We start from the raw sequence: 22789 nt of genomic DNA, 5'->3' as shown, positions 1-22789 counted from the left end.
TCAAGTCAAAATTTAATCATCTATCTCTCAATTCAACTCGCTAAATAGACACACTATGTCTTTTTTTCATAAATTTTACCCCTCACCGCATGGAAATTAGCAGATGACAGACTTGTAGTTTTAGAATTATAAGCATAGAGTTTCGGAGTGTGCACATGCGCTACTAAGTGCAAGCAAAGAATAAGAAAGAAAGAATAGTTAGAAAACAGTGATTCCGCATCAGACTGACCAAGGCAAGGAACGACTGTCAGTAGCGCCGCTAGTATAATGCATGAAACCAGCTGACATGCTTCTCACTGGAGTGAGTAAAGTCGCTAATCGAGTTTCATGAAAGATATATCTATAAACTTACAATAATGCGAGATGTTTATAGCTTATTATTATTAGAGATGCCTTATAAATGAAATGAGGTTGATTGGAGAAAGTATATATTGTGGATTGAATTAAACAAGGGGATGGGAGATGTGAAAGATGAGTTTCATTGTGCCTATGTAGAGTGCAGGCACAGTGTCTCTTGATAGTATAAAATTCTTTTTGTTTGCCATCAGAACAGCTAAGATTGTTTCTTCTTCAACTTCTTTATAGCTTGTGCTGTTGTGTTGGCATTGCAGTGGTGTGCATATATCTGGTGAGGTCACCGGGAATAGAAACAGCTTTGGCAGTCTGACCACTTTTCATGGTTCGTACCTTCTTTTTCTCGGCCCGATACATCCTCCTCTTATTGCTGAAGAAGGTGCACGCGATGCCCTCGAGACATCGCACATTCAAAGCGCTATTTACTTGCAATTACTGCGCGTGGATGCACCATGCTATAAAGCACAGATGTGAGCAGGCTTGCAGAACCCTCGAGCAGTATTCTGCGGAGCACAGCAAGCAAAATTTTTTGATCATGTATTGGTTTTGACGGGTAATGCGTGCGCTCAGACGCCGCCGCGCATAGTTGTGCGTACGAGAAAGGAACGAGCACTGGGCCCCCAACAAGGCATCTACGCTAAGATTTTGCTTCGTTTCGCGCAGCACACTGCTGTAGCACTGGAGACAAGCCTGCTAAAGTATCTAGAAATGCTAGTAGCCAACGTAATGGTGAACGCACACTTGGTACAACGTGTGCAAAACGCGCCACCGTTTGCAACAAACAGCTGATGAATAGACTATAATGTGAAGAAAAACAAGAAGAAATAACCAACGGTAGGGGTATTTTAGACGTACCTGGAGTATATGGACCACACTCCGGGTACTTAAGCTGCATTTCTTTGCCAGTGTTGAGCCACAGCGCATCACACAGTGTATTGTCAGAATAGTCGTCCCGGTGTGTATCCCACACAGCACGAAAACTTTCTGCAAGAGCAATAAAAAAAAATGCTGCATCACTCGTTAATCTAGAGCCGTGAGAACACGATGTGCCTTGGGTGTTGAAAATTGCTGGCGGTTTAGCATTGCTAAGCACGGAATATTGAGTGAAAGCAGGTTTTGCAGGTGGACACCAACGCCACGTGTACATGAAAGTGACATTGAGGGTTCCACTGACCCAGGGAACCAGTTGTGTGCCTTTCCTTTCATCAATCAACGGACTCTACAACATCAGTGCTGACACCAATGGATTGAATAAATGATGGATAGGAACCCGGCTGCTCAGAGGCAATGGGCCAGGTCCGCATAGATAGAGGGGCAGTTGGGACAGGAAGGTTCTAATCGATAGCAATAGAGAAAGAGGCGGGAGGGGGTGATGACTGCATTCATTTGGATGTGCCGAAGAAGGCAAGCCTCCAGCATGGTGAGTGATGGATGATGGGGAAGGTAAAGGTGTTTGTCAAGGCAGAGCTTGAGGTAGACCTCCCTTATGGTGCGGAGCAGGGTGAGCCTTTCCACCGTCCTCTGAAGGCTTGGGCCAGAGGATCAGCGGTCCCGGTAAAAAGTGTCGCGGGCCGGGCGAGCTGATGGGTCAGCTCACTTCCCTGAGTCAATCCCTGAATGTTCATCAGCAGAAAGGGAGAAAGAGAAATACTTTATTACAACAGCTAACACAGACGGCACGCACCTGCACTGACACTCCCGAGTAATATGTCTCGCACGCCTTTTTTCAAGTATTGTGCAATAGCTGCACTGCTTGGATTTACACAGAGATGCTTCAGTGACTGTAACACAATAACAACGTGAGCACCTCTGTGGCCGGTCATCTGGGCATTCACGAGACTGCACAAAAAAAAAAAAGAAGAAGAAGAAGGCATACTATTCAGTGCGAGATCTTTACAGAAAGTTGCAACAAAACGACAAGAGGAATAATCGACGCCCACGAAATTCACAAACACCAAGACAAACGTGTAAGCAATGAGGAAAAGCACCGCCTCGAGAGTACTAGCTGAGAAGCTTCGTTTTCTAAAATATGGATGAAAAAATGTGCACAGCCATGCGCACAGTCGTTCATAATGTATTGGGCATCTTTGTCGTGAAGACTTTCTAAAATTTTCTTGCCTCAACTGCTGGCTCGTTTATGCTGAAACTGCGCACAGAACTTGGGTATTGCGGTAACTTTTGTCTCATAGTAAGTTTGTAAAACGTACTTACCTGGTTCAGTTGCGCATGATGTAAACCCGTAATCATCTGCTTTGAAATCAACGAACCGAAAGCTGCTAACTCTAGATTTTTGCTGCACGGCGTTAGTGGCGCTATCTGTTCTTTGCATAGGAAAGCGCCACGATGCAAAGGGTGCCGAGGTCAGCATTACAAGCTGCGCAGGTCCTTTGATGGCGCCACTGCCGCCCTTTGCGGCAATCCGGCGCTGGCGGCTTTCAGTTCGTTGATCTCGGCGCAGACTATTACAGAGTTATCATTCGCGGCTGAACCAAGTGTTGTTTTAAAACGACAAAAGTTATCACAATACGCAAACTCTGTGCTCAGTTTTACCGCAAACAAGCCAGCGGTTGAGGCGCGGAAATTTTTCAGTCTTCACGATTAAGATGCACAATACTGTATGTGCCACATACTGTATGTGCCTTGTCATTTTTTTGTGTGTATGTTTTTGTAGCGAAAGCTACACTAGGCTAGCAGAATTGCATTTCGCGGTGCCTGCCAAAGGCCACTATGCGCATGCGCCGTTACCAAGGCAACCAGTACCATGGCTACAGACTTGAGCCACCTGGTACAGCTAACATGAAGTGCCTCACGCGCAGACCGCCGCTCTTTCCACTACCCAAAGTGTTCTAGTACACTATAACCATGGCAGCCATGGCGCCGCACTACGCATGCGCAGAGTCGCGCCGAGCAGCTGGAAGCGATGCGCTCGCTAAAGCCTCGCTCCTCAGACGCGCACCATGGCAGAAGGTGTTGGCCGTGCTCGTCACAGCAGCAGTACAGGCTGCGTGAAATTGAGTCTTCCGATCCAGAAGTCGTCGCATGGTACAAGGCCGGCCGACAGTGTGAAAATGAGGCGAGGAAGGCTAAGCGGGCGGCCGAGACGCCCGAAGAACGAGAGGAACGTCTCGCAAAGAGACGTCGCAGCTGCTGAACGACGACGACGGCGTGTACTGCTTTCTCTACGTATATCCTGGCCTAGCTGAACTAAGCCACTGCCAATTTTTTGGTTGGCATTGTTTGCTACAGTATATAAGCAGTGGCAAGGTCTCAATAAAATTAATAAAATAAAAGACAGCGCCCTGTCTGTGTACTTTTCGAGTAGTAGTCAGACAGCCGTGCGTCAAATACGGTAACGCGTTGCCACTGCTGCCGTTCTCAGGCTTAGTTACCGTGTTTACCGTACACTGGTGCGAAAAAAAAACTACTGTAACGCCGTAAAAATCACGCCAACCGCGCTCAATCTGCTCAAGCCGGTAGTGATTTGAGCCGTCAAAGAACAAAGCATGAAAGCTAGCCAAGACAAGCTGCGACAAAACGTGAGTTTCGTTTTTAATCGTACCGCCAAGCAGTTTGCTTTACGCGGTTGATAAGTATGGTTTGGTACAATTTGAAAATTGCAGCTCGGTTTGGAAGCTTACAGACGGAATGTGTCTGTCATAGGCGACTTGGCACGGGTTTATTGATATCCAAATTACTCAAATCGTCTACAGCGGGGCGACGGACGTCTCCAGCTGCATACTGCACAGATCTAGTGAAGTAAGTAACATTTCTGCATCAATGCAACTGCACCTTTTCTTTGGTGTGCACCGCAACTAGACTTTGCGTTCCAGGCGATACGATTATGAGAACTACCTCTGCTCTCTGCTGTTGCCGGCTGGCGTGCGAAGGAGTGCCTTCGCTATCCGGGCGTTCAACGTTGAGCTCGCCCAGGTGAGGGACTTATTGCCCGTTTGTTTATTGCGGTGTTTGTTTTTTCTCTTGTCTAAAATGCTGTTTACTGTTTTGCTTGTTTGTCTTCACGCAGATCAGAGACGTTGTTTCGAGAGCGGACATAGGTTTGATGAGGATCAACTTTTGGAAAGATGCCGTCGAGAGGGTTTACAAGGTGGCACGTCTACTTGCGAGTTGCTTGGCTTGAACTGGACACTGTATTTACGTTTACAGGGGAGCCCTCCTGAGCACCCCGTTGCACAGGAGCTGAGCGTGCTGGTTCATTCGAAACAATTGTCACGGCAGTGGATGAACAGAATGATTGATTCGCGGGTACGTAAACAAATAATTTCCTTTGTAGTCACAGCTGTGAAAATTATTTTTCAACTTAAAATCTGCTCTCATACAGCGTTTCACAGGCAGTAAGTACAACACTGATTCCTAATCGAGGTTCCTTTCATGCATAACAAAGCAAAATACCGAGTATGTCCCTAGGTAATTGCTAGTTTTGGCTGCTATAGTGAAGCCCACAGGACCTTTCCAGAGCAGCAGGTACATCATCGGGATATTCGTAAAATGTAGCTTCTTAGGTATTTAATTTACAGAGAATATCTGCATGGTCACGGTTTTTCTGCTGGATGTTTAGTGAATGACCTTTTTGCTTCAGGGTGCTGAGCATGTACGTACATTCATAATAACTGCAGGGTACCACCAAATCAACTCACGGACACCTTGCAGACATTAGGTGGATATGTGAGGCTGCACTTGTTGTGCAGTGAGGTATGACAGTTGTACAAATCACACTTGGCAGAAACGTTTTGCGTGACTTTATTTGCATCTTTTGCATTACCAGGGTGGAGCGATTACAGTTGAATGTACAGGCTTCTTTGATAATTATATCAAACAAGCAAGCATAAGAAACACAACCACATAAAACATCGCAAACCAAAAAAAGTCATGCAACATGGAAGGATTGTAAAGACTACAGGGGACCAATGGAAATGCACTTGGTCAAGTGCTGGCACTGCGGCAAGTGGGGGTGGTGGTTGTTTTTGTCAAGCCTTAAACTTGCAAGTGCTGCACTATGAAGTAATGTTTCAAAGATGAAAAACTGTATTCGCAATTCACATATGCTTCCTGAAGTAACCGTGAAAAAAACTAGCCATATTTGCCATGCGTAGGCATGTTTTTTCCATCTTTCATTTTAGGAACATTGGCATTTCACCTTATAGACCTTTGCAATAAGGGCTTCCTGGATGCTGTCATATTGTTCGCTGGACTGTCGTGTGCACCTCGCGCTGGCACGGTGGAAGCGGCAGCGGAGTTTCCGACAGTCCAGGGAGGACGCATTTCGACAATGTCCTCGCCTAATGCAAAGGTCTATACAGAATGCATGTTGTCTGAAACAGCCTTTATGGTCTGTGTAGTAAAATTTCTTCCTGCTATCTAAAGACAACCTTATAGCTGCCTGCAATGTGTCTGAAAATTGTAGAGAGCAAATTATGGAGAAAATTTCTTTGTGTGAATAATGTTTTCTGTCATCTTGTGAGCTTATCGCATTCAGCGCATCAGAAGCCGTAGTAGGCAGGAAAGCATTTCTTGAGCAGTGGGTTTTACAGCTTAGCTACAATATGCACTTCCCTCAGCGACCTATGTGTGGCTCCGTTCTGTGATTACGTGACCACCCTCTGCGTGTGCCTCGCACTGCCTTCCTCATCTTCAGATGGGATGTGCGGTAGGGGTGGTGCATGACCACTCTCTGCATGCACCCCGCCTCTCACTCTGTGCATTCTTTGTGGTGATCGGGTGGAACACGTGGTCGTGAAACACCCCAAATGCTTCTGAATGCCTCTTAGGTGCCGCGGATAGCCAGGAGGTGATAGCTCGAAGACATAACAGCGGGTCCAACATATGGAGCATGTGCTTGGGACGCTGTCCACAAATGCACTCCCTGATATCATCTGAAAATCTGTGACCAGATATTTCATAGACCAAACGGACGGCATTTACGCCAGCCAGCGTAATGTAGGAGACTCTAAGATAAAATTATCTCCTGCATTTGAATTTTGCTGCTGCCAAACGCCAATGCTCTAGAAAAGGAACATTTTCATAACTCACTGCCACTGAAAGGCACGGAGGCTTTAGTTCTTTATTCTTCTTTCATGATGTTGCCAACTATTTGTCGTTACTTTTGTTCTGTTTTGTTCATTTTAGCATTTTTCTTTTTCCTGTGAAAGGGCTCTCCACAATGACACAGCTGCGACAAGGTCCAAAATATAAGCATTTACCAGTAATAATTAACTCTTTTAGTAAGTCGATAATAAATATTATAGTTACAATGTTTTCCGTAATCATCATACAGCACGGAATTAAAAAAATTTAAGAAGGGTGTATTTTGAATTGAAATAAAAAGTTGAGTTTCTTATTTTCTATTTTTGGAACATTGGCAATGAAAAGGTTGAAGAATCCAAGTTTATCGGCATCAACCGTTAACAGTTCCAGGTTAAGTTAACATGATAGGAATCAGGTGTACAAGCTTTCACAGCAGTCAGATTGAACAAGGAAGCGCACGTGACCAGTGGCAGCCGCCACCCCAAAAATCTGTCGAGTGCACTTTCAGACCCTCCTGGTAAGGAGGATCGTTTCGTGATAATGCAACCCACATTACGCCTCCTTGCTGGTGGGCAGGTATATGCAGCTCCTGCTGCTGCATTTAGTTTATTTTGATCATTTTGTTTATTATATTTTTATGAGGAATTCCACGGAGGTGTCATGCATACCCAGAATTTGACTCCTCCTCCCCCTCATGCTAATTCTTCATGCCACGGCACACCAAACATCTTGGCTCCATCCTGCATGTGACACATGCACGAACCATTCAAACAAGAAAAGGTCAAGCAGCATCAGCATGCTTAAAACGTGTTCGCAAAATGTACTTTCTACAAGCTTGTGTACTAAGCTTGTATGTGACCCTCCTATCAGAGCCAGTGGCGCTGACCTGTGAGCAAAGATGCATTCAGCTGTATTTCAAGGCTCAAGGTTTTTTTATTTCAGACATGTGTATCGCATGGCTGAGGAGAAAGGAGAAAAAGCCGCAGTGTAGCGGCTTGACACTGCGCTCCCTTCACCTGAGCTACGTCGGTAGCAGAGATAACAAAGAGCTGTTTAGCTTCAAAATTAGAACAATTCATCAGTCACCATTAGAACAAAAAGAAATGAATAATATCTGTACACAGCCATGTGTAACTAAAAATTTAAAAAGAGTATTTTGTATATCATTATATGGCAAAAAAAAAATCACAGCATTACAAAGGCAAGGATAGCAAGATCATTATATATGAAAAGACTACATACACCGTCATAGAAACATGCAGATTACATACATTGTCATACATTATCATTCAAACATTACATACACTGTCATAGTCACAAAAATAAAGGTTTTATTTGTTTGTGTGAGGGCAAACGATCAGAAGAATTGGGTTGGCCAAACCGGTTAAGCAGGGTAGGCAAAGCATAATTTAATGCTTTAAATCCATAGCTGGTGCGAGGATGTGGTACTTACCATAGTTTATGGTGACGAGTCAGGTGGTGACGAGTCAGGGCAATGTGTATTTTTACGCAAGTCAAAGGTTTCTTCTAGAAATTGCATTTATTTGACATATCCCCTGTCACAGGGTAATAATCAGATGAAGTATGATAGTGACTCGGAAGTCTGTTTTCAAGGAAGATTTCAGTTTTTCCAGCCTTTTTCTTGTGCAGTTCTCTGTTGTAAGCCTTTTTTGGCTGGTAATCTTTGTGGCTAATTCCATGTCACTGAATTCACTACTGTAACAAATGTGCTGTGCAAGAACATTACAATTGGTCGTGCAACCATGAGGCTTCTTCCAGTGTAAACAGCACATTTCTGTTTACGCAGACTGCTGAGCCAGTGTACAATATAGTTTACATCTGTGACTCAGTCAGTCAGTCAGTAAGTAAGTCGACCGACCGAATGATTGATCAGTTTTGTTTCAGTTTTCTTTGCAAAGAGAACTGAGGGCGGCAAGAAAAATGCAGGCATCATGACTGCTTGACAAGTATCGTCTTGGAAGCGAGCAGTTTTGTGTTGCAACTTTGTCAGGTTGTGAGTGTTCACAAAAGGTCATCTAATGATACCTCTGTGATGCATATTGAGTGACATTCTGATTGTATTGCAATGTTCGATGAAGAATGGTTATGTGGACATTTCATGGACGTCTCAAAGTAATGTTTAATAGTGGGGCCATTTGGAAACATTCTATCCATATTTCTGGTTCCCTGCATTGTGAAAGTGTCACTGCTTGAAGTTCTGAGAGTCTTTTTTTTCCTCTTTCAGGAAAGTATTCTTGGGGATAAGCCTCATAACACTATGAGTGATCTTGAAGAATATGCTGAAAAAAGCATCTCGTCTACTTTATATCTTATCCTTCAGAGCATGGGTAAGCATCCTGTTGGCAACCTATCTTTCTTTGGGATTGGTTTGGAAGGGTGTTTTTGCCATAGCTTCTAAACTAGAGATATACCCACTAGTCTTGTGGCAGCTAGTTAATTGAATATTAGCAGGTACCTGATGGAAGGAGGCGGGAGGGAAACGAGGGTACCGTGCAAGTATTGCTGGCTCTTGTGACCCCTGAACACACCCTGGCTATGGCGCTGCTACCTCGGAGAGTAGAACCAACAGCACTGAAGGTTTTATGATATAAATTCCTAATAGTTAGGGTGTGCCTTCTTATTTTTGCTGTGATTTGCAGTCACCCTTGGATAGTGACAAGCACTGAATTGGTGGTAATACTAATCACACATGCAGACATGGAAGCCCTAAAGCAGTAATGTTTCTTGAAATTTCAATTCGGCTAAATTTGACGTATACCGAAACCCACAGGCACAAGAAAGGGCATTAAGTACCCAATGCATCACATTTGTTGGTGTTATTTTTGGAGCTGATGCCACATGTTTAGATGTGATCATGGCAGTGTTATGAAATAGTTGAAAATTTTTGCCCATGAAACTTCATTCAAAATATGTTCAGTTCTGTTCAGATGTGTTTTTATAATTGCCTTATAAGGAATGCCACCGTTTTTGACCGCACCAGTGGTTAATCATTAGAGCATCTGCCTCGCATGCGGGAGGTGCGGAGTTCGATCCCTAGTGCTGCCTGGTATCCACTGGTGTTACAATGGGCACAAGCTTTCCCCTGGCCTGGTGCTCAGCTTATTTATGTTGAAATGCTTCGGAAATGGGTCTTTGATCCTACGTTGTGCAGACGAAAAATACCTTTTGCTATGGCACTTTGGCAACAGATGCCCTAGCACCATAAAAAATTGTCATCACCACCATTTTCATTTAGTAAAACAAAAAAGTAACCTTAACGACATGCTTGCACGCGAGCCATCGTTAGTCTGAAGCACTGATAAAATTGGTGCCTGTCATATCAGAAATGTGCGAGGCATGTTTCAAAACACGAATAAGTTATTGAATAGTCGAAAGCTGCTATTTCTCTTAAAATAGTGTGCCATGCTATGTAAGCAGTGGAGATGAAAGTATGCATTTCATCTGTGGATGAGTAATAGTGAATTAATTAAATTGCAAGTGGCATTAAGTTAGTTTCTGTACCTTTGCATGGATGGCTTAAAAAAATGCGGCATTTGGCACTTAATGCCATTTTTTATACATGCGGCATGAGCATTAGTATACTTCGAGATTACTTTGCCATCTTTGTGTAATTTGAAGTTATACAGTCGAGCCCACTCATAATGAACCTAATGGTCGTGTGGATTGCATTCATTATATCCGATGTTTGCAGTAAGTGGAGTGCCTGTATTAGAGCCAAAAATACTAAGTCCACCAAAATGTGGCATTTATTTCATAAAGACTGTGTCATGCACGTCTATTTATTCACAGCGGACCATACCGTGACGCTGGCTCTCCAAAGCAGTCATGTATTCTTGCTGAGACCTTTGCTGCCAGTAATATGATTTAGGGACAGGATATAACTAATTGTGGTTGAAGTGTCCATGGCACTTGGTGGCAGGAGGATCCCATTGGTCAGATTCCTAATGGTAGGGTAGTGCTTGTGCTTTGTATACAACTACTTCATCAGAGCATGGCTCTGCAATGTTGTCATCTGCACAAATGTGGTCATCCAAGGCAACATCCGGCCAGCGGTGTGTTGCCGGTGTGTTGCCATCAACGGTGTGTTGCCACAAATCTACATGCATCTCATCATGTGTGATTTCGACAGCGTCACCTATCATTCCTTTCCTGGCTCTATGCTGCAATGAAAGTAGCACAGCGCTTGTACGCACAGAATGTATCAACTGTACTCTCCGCTTTGTGGTGCTGCTTGCACGTGGTAGCAGCACAAAAGGTGGAGTTGACTGGGCAGGCAACACATACCACGTGATCAGCGTGGTCAGCAAGGCATTCAAACTTCTCGGATCACTGCTGTTAGGCCATTCATAATGCCACTGTCTCACGCTCACCATGCTTCTAGTTCATACATGGCAAAATTACGTTTGAAAATGAAGTAAATTGCATTACTAATTACCTCCCTAAAAAGCATGCGAATGTAATTAAATTACATTGTCAATTACTGCTTGCAAGAAGTAATAGCATTACATTACATTTACTTCCGGAGAGTAAATCAGGTACTTTTAAAATACTTTTTGGCTTTCATGGGCGTAAAACACCAATGTAAACAGTGTAAAAGAAACATGAACTTCTCTCAACGCACACATACTTTGGTCTTCCCGCTGAATCCCGTCCCAGCCAACTATTGCTCCATCCCTCTTAATTCCTCATAGAATGCGGGCCATTAGTAAGATAAGGTATTGTCGACAAAACAAATAAAACAGAAAAACAGAAGCATGGCTGAACAGTAGTCACTTTCACTACGAGTAGTGAGCCTTACTGCCCGGAGCTGTCTCCACCATATGAAGTCTCTGATGCAGACTATTTATTGCCTCTATGGTCCCAACAATTGACCTCGGCAGCCTGCACTGCATTTATGCCGGATCCCCCTTCGCTGACATGACCTTAGGACTGCCTCGGCGTGCTCCTGACTAGTTTTCAACTGCAACATGCACCACCTGCTCTTTGAGCACCCCAAAGCACAGCCTTGCATCTTGCTTCCAATTGGATGCTCGCGAAATGTGCACTCTGTTTTGGTTTTTATGGGGCTGTGAGGCAGATGCCACAGCCCCCGCGGATAGTAGTGCTGTGTTAGCAGTGTGTGTGACTAGACTCCCGAGACAAAAGGCAGGCTGTTTTCTCGGTCTCCGACTGCCATGTCTCAATCCTCACAAGATGTAAACACCCTGTATGAAGTCCTTTCCTGCACGTCTCTGGCCTCCTCTTTCCTACTCCAACCCCGACCATGCCACCTGTGTGAATCCCAATAACTCCCGCATACCCATCCAATACCCATTGGCAGCAGGGGAAACTGGCGGTCTCGGAGGCACAGCCCATGCAATTTTCGCCGTTCATCATTCCTGCTTTTGAAGCGCCCAACGGGATGCACGATACACCAAAGCTTTCCTGATACAAAGATCAGCGGAGCATTTTAATGAAAGTGATTTTGTGAGCAATTAATTACTTTCGGTGAAATTACTGTTGCAAAGTAATTAATTACATTAATAAAGTACTAGACCTGGAAAGTAGTTCATTACATTGCAAATTACCAGGAAAAGTAATTAAACTACAGTAATTACTGCCATGTCTGTTCTGGTTCTGTTTGGGATGCTTTGCCCAGCCAGTGCACATGCATGCAATAATTAACCTTTTGAGCCACTGGTACACGCTTGACCGGTAGTTGCTTGCAGTTTCAATGCCTTCTTTTTATTTCCTTGTTGGGTCAACATGTTTCCACGGCAGTGTTGGGGGGGGTTGAAAGATGCTCTTCGATCTCTGCGTTTGCTGGAAGCACGAGTTTTTTTAACTTTGGGGGTGAGTTTACGGTGCCTCTTTGTTCGTTATAACAGAGCTGTGCGGCCGGAGCTGTTTGTTGTATCTGAGATGAATTGCCATTGCCCTACTGCGTATCTGGCAGTAGCACAGCACTTGTTCATAATAACTGAGCGTTCATTATACCTGAAGCCATTACAAGTGTGCTCGACTATATATTAATTTAAAGGCATACCATACATTTTTTTTTGCAAGTACGTTTGAAAGATCGGTACTGTGGCTACATCTGTATTTTATTTCATTTTATTACGTTAAAGGCCTGGTGACAGGTATTACATAAGGGGTGGGAACAAACGTGATGATCAAGTGTTAACACAGTGAAAGGTGATGTAACATTTTCGGTAAAAGTGGATGAAGACGTGATGCCAATGATGTCATCGGAGTGTTTGTTCTAGTTTGCAGCAACACAGAGAAAAAATGAAGCTGGAAAGGTGACAGTGTGGGTGTGTGGTTGGGAAACTTGAAATTGATGACGTGTGTGGTGCGATAAGTGGGGTTGGCAGGACAATGTAAGGTGCATGGCTAAGTGAACTATGGAAAAGCTTATGAAATAAACAAAGGCTGGCAATATGGCAATACGAAATAAACCAGATTCTGCTTTGAAGACACACTGATGTCTTATGGATATCAAGAGTGAGTCTAGCCGCTGTGTTTAATGATTCAAGCGCATTTATAAGGTGCCTAGGCTTGCTGTAGGTTCCAAATGGGCGATGCATATTCTGTTTTTGATCTGACAAGAAATTTATGCTAACTGTACATGTTGGGAGGCGTGGCGGATATGACATCGTAAAAGACCAAGTGTTTTATTAACAGACAAAATTACATTACTGATGTTTATACAATGACTTGCTATACATTCAAGTGGAAAAGTAATGAAACTTGTTATCTTGCAAGATTTCATTCAAACACCAAGTTCAGTACTAGTTAAAATACACCGTATAAGCGAAAAAAGTGGACAGGACAATGCTGGACTTGGCTTTGCTTTCTTTTCTTGTGTCCTTTCTTTTGCTGGGGGTCAGCATTCATAACCATGTGTCAGCTCATCCAGTTTTCTATTCTTGGGCAGTATTTTGACTTGGAGTTAGTTTTGTCCAAATAGGTGGTGCTGACTAAAAGTGAATTTATTGGTCATTTTCGCTGCATTACTTGAATATTTGATAAATATGCTCAGAGTATTATGAGTTTTGCTCTGTTAATGAATTGCCTCCCATTGGCTAGGTGAGATGCAATTTAGTATATTCATTTGCTGTTGAATTCCTTGTTTAGGTGTGCAGAGTGTAGTGTGTGACCATGTTGCCAGCCACATTGGGAAGCTTCAGGGAATAACAAACCTGATCAGAGGCATCCCTTTTAATGCTTCAAGAGGCCGTGTTTATGTCCCATCTGAGCTCATGGCCAAGGTAAGGCCTGCTTTTATAAATATACTAGTTAAATGCATCATATGCTCAGTCACCCCAAGAATTCGTGTTGTGTTGCTCATCATTAGTGATAAGAGAGACCTCTTGTCTGGAATAACATTTTACCAATAAAATATAGCTCTGAGGCATCTTTATGTGTGCAGGTAGTGAAACCTGGCTGTGCATTTTTGCTGGAATAGGCACTATTGCATAGTTAACAATGTGCAGCATTTTGTAATATAAAGAAAAATGAAGCACTTCTAAACCAGCTTTTGTGTACTTTTTCTCTTTGTTGATTTTGCTGTATTAGCTTTGCTTGTGTAATAACTCCTGTTTGGGGTGTACTCATTACGTTCTTTGGAATGATTCCCTACTTGTATGTCAGTTCACTTTTTTTTTTTTTTTTTAGAATGATTGCCAACTTTTCTTGTTGCCTCTGTTTTTTCATGTAGCACAAGGTGTCTCAGGAGTCAGTTGCACGTGGGAAAGGAGACTTAAAAGAAGTGGTTTATGACATTGCTTGTACAGCTCATCAGCATTTAGTCAAGGTACAGATTACTTTTACTCACCATTACCTCATTTCTTTTCTGCTGTGTTGAAGAATTTTTGTTGTATTGTGTAATGGCAGTTTTATTACAATGAAGAAAAAAAAACGGAAGGAAAAGATGTTGCTGGCCACGGCAATTGCTATTTAATACTTTAAGCACTTGAGCTTTGGCTGGCGGTAATAGAAGGGATAGGGGGAGGATTGCAAGGGGAAGGACCGAGGGGAGCGATAGCAAGAAAGGACAGGGAAGAGCTATGTGCACAATTTACGAACACAAACAGTAAACAAGTTTGCGTCTCTCGCACACAAGTGTCCAGGCACAATTTGAAATATTACTGCGTGCGAGTGACCACTGCAGATATTTACAATAAGTAAAACACTGTATATACAAAGCCACACGCATATATTGCCTGTGGCAGTTTTTGTGAGTGCCTTGATTCATTTGCTCTTTTTTGAGGCAAAATTTCAAAGTAGGTAGGAAAAGTTGTCAGGGATATATAAGGGACAAGATTGAAAATAGCATATTTAAGCCTTATTTTCAGTCCCAGAAAGCCTACCTGGTATCTAGTTTGCAGCATTAACAGCTAAAAGTTCGGTGTAAAAAATAGCAGCTGTCGTCATTGGTCATTGTAAACTTCTCTTTGCCCTTGTGAATTGTCACCCAAAGCGGGATTTCATTGCAGGATAAGTTTGAAAAGTACCTAATAGCAATGAGCCTCCAGAACTTAAGGTATTGGCCTGTTGTTTAACTGGCATCACTGTATTAGGTGCTCCTGCATGCACACAGTGCTCTGCTCTAATGCTGTTGTGCATTCTATAGGGCAGCTGCAGTGTTGAATGCTATTACATAATTGGAAATTGCTGCCAACAGGGGTGGTCATGTACACAGTAATGAAAGAACTGTGACAAATTATAAGAAAAAAATTTGGTGCTAATCATATCCTGGCTTTTTTTTTTTAATGAAAAATTGTGGTTAGGGCTTTTCATTGGCAAAAATAGCTGAAAAATATATAATTGTTGGACAGTTTCTGGCAAAACTCTGCCTGATTTTCAGTGCAAGAAACATTGCCCAATTTTCACCTTCCAGATGTTGAAAGTTGTTGAAAGTCCTATGCATACAGTGACAAGTAAAACTGGATGACGCAGTCATTTTTTGTGGTGGCTTGTATTCAAGGAAACAGAATAGGAATTGCTAATTCATTTGTGACTTAGTTTTTACACACAAGAGCGTAAAGAGAGTGCAATGAACCTGGAGAAATTGACAGGTAGGACTGAGACAGGCAGTGCAAAGATGTATGTACCAGTCATTTCAGCTGATGTCATCCTGGCTTATGTTTCTCATGATATCCAGTGTCCTTTAAGCTGTTAATTCAGTGCCAGAATCTGTAGATAACTGTGCCAGCTGAAAAATTCAGTATAAAAATTGAAAAGTGCCATCTGGCATTCATATCTAAATGCGTGTGACAGCTGTACTCTAGCTTTTTAATGCGACAGTGTTAAGGTTCCCATTCTGCAGAAAATCTGGCATTGAAATCATCATCAGTGTTGTGAGAGAAAATTCCCATAGAAGCAACTTAAGTGGGCCACCTAGATTATAGGTCATGTCACCATGTGGCGTCATCACAACTTGCCCACCGGACTGAGAGCAAATTCACCACTGTGGCAGGTGGCATTTAAATTAATGATTGGTTGTGAGAGGTTGCTCGGGGAGAGCAGCCTGGGTTGCAAAAGCCCCACTGGTGGCAGCACCTGACATGGCAGGGTAGTGGCGCATTGCTTAAATACTGCACCACAGCGTCAGGAGTAGTATGAGGACTCCGATGTATGGATGTTAAGTAGAGAGTGACCAGTTCCGCATATATAAACATTAACCCATTACCGCTATTGCATTATAGTCTTAAGGCGGAGCTTATTAAGTGTCCCCTCCAGTTTTTGTCACCTGCTTATTGTGCTGAGCACACAATCTGCAGTGCACTGTCTTTGGAAATTCACTGTGACATGCTGAGGTGCATTTGCAGCTCCACTGCTGTCAAAGCCCAGAATGATACGTTTCCTAGGCATTTTCTCTGATCGATGCATCAGTCAGTAGCTTTGGTTGCAGTTCCGATCAACACCTATCTGTGCTCTTTTAGGCTCGCAGTTTGGAGAAGGACACACCAAGTGCTGTAAGGACAGTCTATCTGCCGGCGGTAAGTTGTCTGTTTGAGCATGTGAGAAATTTTAGCATGCGATGCTGTTGCTATCGCACTGTGATGTTCTTCATTTAAACTGCAGATGAAATCATTGAGCACGAGAAAATGTGGGTACTAGAACAGTGACTGTGCATATTATGAATACGGGACAGTGAGGAGAGCTCTCTTTATACTTTTTTAAACGCAAAATCCGATAGTTCGGCATTTCATGGCTTTGTTGCCACTTGGCCGGCAGCGACAGATGCATTTATTTCTAAGAAATTTGGATTCGAAGTTGTAGAAATTTTTCCCGCCGCTCTGATTCAAACTTGGGATTCTCTTATGACGACACAGGACAAAGTGACGTGAAACATGACGCACACATCACGTAACGCAGACTCCGTGATTTCTGGCGGCCAGCAGTGCGGCCTAGCAGCAGCCGAAAAGAAACCTACCGCCGGCCGCACGTTGAAGGCATCTATCGGCCGTCGCTACTGTCGCTTCGTTTACGTTTGCATCAGCGTTTTGCCAGCGTTACGATGGATCCCGCTCTCGAAGTCGTCAACGAAGTTCTCGCAAATAGACACCTTTAGCATACCGTGTACCTTGTTACCTTTAACAGAATACCGGGAGCCTGCCTACGGCCGGTGAGCAAGCGCTGATTGGTCCCGATGCTGCAGGCGCGCGCGTAGCTGCCGTGTACGTGGCGCCATCTGGCGACGTTAAGGAGATTTGCGCATGCATTGGCTGCGCCTCAGTGATTCGTGGCTTCTCGTGTCCTAGTGTTGCTAGAACAACACTGTTTTGTCCTATGACGCCATCATGCTTGTACTTGCGAGTTTGGCCTGTGGCGGCGATACCTGTATTTTGGTTCTTGCTCTTTTCTACGTTACAAGAGCTTTGTTGTTAGTATGAGTGGCGTTTTTGTAATCAGGAGCTGGTATTCTGTCTATACAAGCCAACTTCAATTTCTCCTCAATGTCCCTTTAAGACCTTGTCAAATGGTTATTTTGGCGAGGCACGGAATATGACATCTAATGACATCATATCATGACTTCTGCTGATATCATATTATGTGCTTCATGATATGATAGTAGAATGCTGCAATGCAGTAGCTCTTCAGTATTAAAATTCGGTCACATTGTATGTTTTGGTTACTTGAAAAACAAAACCTACATGTGTCTCTTAGGATGTATTAAACAAAAGACACATGCATTGTCTGACAAAGCTCAGGTGGCTTGCATTCACATTCAGCTCATGCTAGTAGTTCTTTTATAACTTATCTCAGAAACTAACACTGTAGTATATTGCAATGATTACAGTTAAAAGGCTGCAGGGGCTCTCAAATATGCATTTGGACGGAGGTGTGCGAGCTTATTCAGAAACTAGAAAAGCATGAACGCTCATATTGACTTCCATTCAACCTGTTTGCTTCATAGGAACATTTCATTGAGATGCTTTTGATCCTCCATCAGCTTTGATGTTGAGGTAATCACATCAACTACCTAGTTGCACTCTGCAAAGTATAGGGCTATCGTAACACATTTCATCATCATAATCATTATTGTCTGAATTAAGTCTACAGCAGGATGAAGGCCACTCAAGATTTAGCCAGCAGCAACGACCTTATTCCAGTGGTTTTCCTAACCCTCTAACCTATTCCAGCACTTTTCCTAAATTAACTTTCTTTACCTCCACCTGAGCATCTGCTGACCTCGCATACATTTTCCTTCTCTTGATATCCCCTCCTTCTGGTCGATGTTTGATTATCTGTCTCGTGCCTTGCATGCCTGCTGAAGCTCTTTTCCTAATCTTAATTTCAGCCAGACCATAATCAGCTCCTGTCAACTCTATAATCTAGTATGTTCCTCTCATTTTATTGCAACAATACACTTTATCATTTTCTTTTTTTTTCTCTCACTTAGGTTTTAATTTTATTTCCACCTTTTTTTCTGTTAACATGTCATTTTAAAGTTTAGTGGCCTGTAAAAATTTGTAGGCTATTTAGGCACATAGCAAAATGCATATTTGTGTCATCTGTCATTGCTGCACCTGCTTTTAAGACCTGTGCTTGCGTGGCTGTGCATTTTTCTGTGCTCACACGTGGGTGCCTCTACCTAATTCCTGCATGTGACCAGGATTATACCACAGAGCTGAGCTATCAAAGCAGCTTAGCCTAACTGTGTTATGTGCTTTTGCCTTGCCTTTGCAATGAGTGCTGCAGGAGCCCCTAGCTTTGACATGTATAGCAATGTTCTGATGCGATCGTCAGCTTAGCAGCATGCATGCCGAAGCTTATAACATACTGGAGCCTATTGTGCAGCTATTGCAAAACAGCGTAGTTTAGAATACTGAAGAGGACTCTTTTTTTTTTTTTTTTTAAGCACTAGAAGTGAGATATCAGGGCAACAGTGGACCTTGGTACAAAACACCTAGCTGACACGTGGTGCATACACTCATTTTGATCAGCTGTCTTATGGTTGATCCACAAGATTTTGCAGGCGGCTGTACCTATGTGGTAAGCACTGACAGAACAGACCTGCTTAAGGCCTACTTGACCGAAATTTTTCAAACCGTAAAAAGGTTGTTTTTTCATAGTACACCCCCGTATTATGCTACCCACAAAACATTACACTCCAGTTTCAAGCAGTTACGGTGCCAATGGCACGCAAAAATCAGAGTTTTCAATACCGAAACTGGAAAAATGGGCGCCATTGCCGCCCGCCGGAAGTGACGCATGTTTGAGACTGGAGTCCGGACAGGTTCAGAGCGTCTGCTCGTTGCGGCTCGTGCAAAGCACTGGTACCGGTAGCGCGTGCAGCACTTTGAGCAATAAATACTGGTTATATGTGAAAGCAGAGGTCTTAAAACGAATGAAACGACCTAGAAAAAGTTTTAAACGTGTTTTATTTGCTGTAGTAGACTAGAAAACTCCTCGCTCAACCTCAGCGAAGATGATCGTGCCGCAATGCCAGTGAGCGTTGTTTGCATGGCAGTACTCGATAACAGCTTGTGCAAAGTTCGGACTTAGCAGAGGAAGCAAGCATATTCAAATGGAGGCCAAGTAGAAGTGCTTGTATTATCAAGTCGGCTTTTTTGAGCGGGCACACGCGGGCCAACAGCACATGTGCGCTCTGCTGTGCGGGCAATGTGGTTATTGTCTTGATAAAAAAAATCACGTGCCTTCTCCTCCTTTTCATTTTTCTCCCCCGTCGAAAGGTATTCCTTCCTGTGCATAGGAATTTGCAACAGGTGCTGTGAACATGAGGTAAATCCATAAAAACAGCTGTCTAAAAAGGGAGCTCAAGAGAATTAAGCGCTGTGTTAAGCGAAAGAATATTCCAGAAGCAAAATTTGTGTTGCAAAATATATATTTTTCTCTTCGAGGACCGTGGAATCGATGTGGTGCCGATGGTGGGCTGTTTCATCTTTGCGCGCCTCGGTCGGGCAAGCCACTGCGCGTTTCAAAATACATGCCGGTTCATATGAACAAAGACTTATGCGCTGCGTTCATTGCTGTACTTACCTAGAATCACTTAAAGGCCGTGTACTGCAGAGACGGAAAAGTTTTTCTAATCTTTTCAAACCACACAGCTGGACAGAATGACGTGGTTGCCTGACCCCAGTCTACCATATACACCCACCACGCAAACTGCTGGTAGGCAGTGTATCTGTATCGACTGAGCAATAATGCAGAACATATAATCAAAATTACGTGTTGACTTTCTTTGAAAATATTATCATTCAAATAACATGCAATCAAGTCTCTGAGGTCTTGGAGAAGCACCTCGAATGGTAATGCTGAAGCTTCCTGTTATCGACCTCAAGTATGAGTGGCGTGAGGCAATAAAAAAATTCAACGTTTTCAGTAACGCTCGTGTGGCGTTCCAGGATTCTCAGCCCAGCCTGCAAATCTTCGAGGCAGCAGATACACTGGGCGCACGAGGCCATTATTGCGCATTGGGCAGAGCTGTACCTGCAATAAACGCGTGCATATGTTGATTCCTTTTCAGAAGAAGCAGACCTCACCTTATACTTCTGCCTGGTGTAAACAACGTGACGTCAAAAGGGCATTGCTCGATGAGCAAAACCGTCCACTTTAGCTTCTGAACAGCCTAAGCTAGCTTGTGACGAGCGGTCCCCCGTCCTCTTTATTCTCCCAATTAGAGACGCCTCGAAGCCTTTCTTCTCCCAATTATAACCCTCTCGGTTCGTGGCATGCTTTGCCGATCAGGCCAGAAACACGTGCGTGCTCTGACGCATGATGTAGACCGGGAGAAAAGCCCAACCCACAAAAGGGGTTAGCGCGAGGTAGAAGCGTCAATCACCCACCATTATCTTTTTTGAAGAAGAGAGGGGAATTCGTGTTAAAACTTGAGCTCCAGACAGCCGACACCAGCTTTCGAGATCGGGGGTGAAGGGCAGTGGCCGAGAGGTACACATGGTGCTTTCCGCATTCCTCGTATTCCTTTCCGCGGCCACGCACTTCGTCGACGTGATGCTTGCAGTTTATTTTTCTCTGAGACCATCAAGCTTCGCAGTGAAAACAGCCAGAAACGCACCAGAAGAAGGGCTCAGTCACTTCAGAACGCCTGAAACTGGCGAGCCGGCGATGCCGGTGTCTCAATAGTGCGTCATTTCCGGTCAGGTTTGTTTGTTGTCCTGCACACCGCTAGAGGACTGTGTCGTCTGCTACAGGGGTTTTTGAACGCTTCTAACTAAAATTCTAAATGCTTCAAAGCCCTAATATTAAATATAAATATTGTTCATAACCTGCACACTATATCGAGCGCAAAATTAGCCGAAGTAAACTTTCGGTCAAGTAGGCCTTTAAGCATTGAACAGAAGTGTTGTATAATAATATTTCAGTGATATTAATCGTCATACTATAAACTGCTGTGAAGGTAATAGTTTTGTATAGTATCTTAAAAACTTGCTTAATGCCAACATTTCTTGAGCTGGTGAATAGATTTCTTCTTGCCTTTATTATGTATTTTTTATTTTTATTGACATTAAGCCTCATCAGTACCTTGTTTTTTTGTGTGACTACTTGCAGGTGTCTTCTAGTGCATATTTGGAAAAGCTGCGTCATGCTGATTTCAATGTGTTTGATGGACGGCTGCATCTACGCAATGGCCTGCTCCCATTATCCCTATGGTGGCACAAAGTAAAACGAAGTTTTTAAACACCAAGGCTAGGTTGTGTAGCCTGTTTATTGGCATTGGCTGTACCTCCAGTCATTCCTTTATTACGCAGTATCTTTATCAGCCTGCAAAAAGGTTGCAGTGTTTTGGAAGCTGCAACTGTCATTAGCAAGTCTAGGGCCTACTTTTCAATCCTATTCTCTCTTTAGGATATCCCATGAGTGACCATGACGAGGTCACGCCACCCTTGGCTGCTGCATGCACACATAACCACAACATAATTCAAGATAATAATACAGTAAAAGAAGCACAATAAAATGTCATGGTAAATTAGGACATCGATGACATGTGAATACAGACCACTTCAAACATAGGTTGGTTAAAACACATAACATCTCAGATGCCAGTTATCTGAGTGCACATGTTTAAGATTTTCAGAGCTGAGGTAAAGACCAGCACTGGAAACAGAAAACAAGTAAATCAGCCCAGCGCTGCATATTAGTTTCCATTTAGAAAAGAGACCTGAGCATTCGTCTGAGCCGCTCCGCCGAGGCCGCAGGAGGGAAAGGGGGGGGGGGGTTCAGTTACTGTTGCCCCCGATAGTACTTGAGATTATAGCCAGTAGCTGTAATCAAAAGTTACACATTTTTATAGACGCTTCACAGCGCGGGAGCATGGGCGCTGCCATATTTGGTCACATGACCATTCCGCCATCGCTGGCCTTCGGGTCTTCTCGTTTCGACGGGTGCCGGCGCGCTGGTGCCCGGCTGCAAAACCCTTCTCCGGCTCTCGCTGTGGATAATGAGCTCTCGGACGGCACAAAAACTTAGTGTGAATGCGCTTAGAACGTGTTGGTACCGGAAAATGTTTCGTTCAACCACCTCATTTACTCGTCTCCTTCAGACTGCCAGCATCGGCTCGAATGTGTCAACAAACCGCGGCCAGCTACCTGCGCGTTCATATGAACATTAAAAGCGGGGCAATGCCTGAAAGCTTGCCTTTTAGGGCTCTAAATTTTTGCCGAACGGAGGAGTATGTTGTTGTTGTTGTCCTCTAAATAATGGCGCGTACCCACTGCGGGGGATTGGCCAAGACACAGACGGCAACTGATAGGTATTCAGAATGTGAAACAAGAAAATAATGATGGGGGAAAATAATAATGATAATAGTAATTAGGAAATAAATGAAAGAAATTCAGATGTGTAATTGAAATAAGCTAAACAAATACTGTGAGATCGGTGACTGAAATAGAGAACGGGGCTA

General features: G+C 43.6%; 1 protein-coding gene across 1 annotated transcript; it reads left to right on the top strand.

Annotated features, from left to right (window-relative positions):
• The first annotated feature begins 3896 nt into the window (after positions 1–3896).
• On the top strand, positions 3897–21574 carry sicily (NADH dehydrogenase (ubiquinone) complex I, assembly factor 6 homolog sicily). Its single transcript, XM_089581918.1, has 9 exons — positions 3897–4110; positions 4185–4284; positions 4379–4459; positions 4519–4617; positions 8642–8744; positions 13534–13667; positions 14117–14212; positions 16344–16400; positions 21439–21574. Exons 1-9 carry the CDS (start codon positions 3947–3949, stop codon positions 21565–21567), a joined length of 963 nt encoding a protein of 320 aa, XP_089438044.1. The 5' UTR covers positions 3897–3946; the 3' UTR covers positions 21568–21574.
• Positions 21575–22789: the final 1215 nt, after the last annotated feature.

This window comes from Amblyomma mixtum, chromosome 3 (assembly GCF_055824585.1).
Source record: "Amblyomma mixtum isolate Tamu chromosome 3, ASM5582458v1, whole genome shotgun sequence".
Classification (NCBI taxonomy): domain Eukaryota; kingdom Metazoa; phylum Arthropoda; class Arachnida; order Ixodida; family Ixodidae; genus Amblyomma; species Amblyomma mixtum.
Note: the sequence above shows the minus strand (reverse complement) of the source record. Positions and strands in the feature narration are given on the sequence as shown.

Coding starts and splice junctions, on each gene's coding strand:
- sicily (XM_089581918.1), top strand. CDS start 3,947: ATGGTTTGGTACAATTTGAAAATTGCAGCTCGGTTTGGAAGCTTACAG. Junction 4,111..4,184: donor TACTGCACAGATCTAGTGAA/GTAAGTAACATT, acceptor TTTGCGTTCCAG/GCGATACGATTATGAGAACT. Junction 16,401..21,438: donor GGACAGTCTATCTGCCGGCG/GTAAGTTGTCTG, acceptor GACTACTTGCAG/GTGTCTTCTAGTGCATATTT.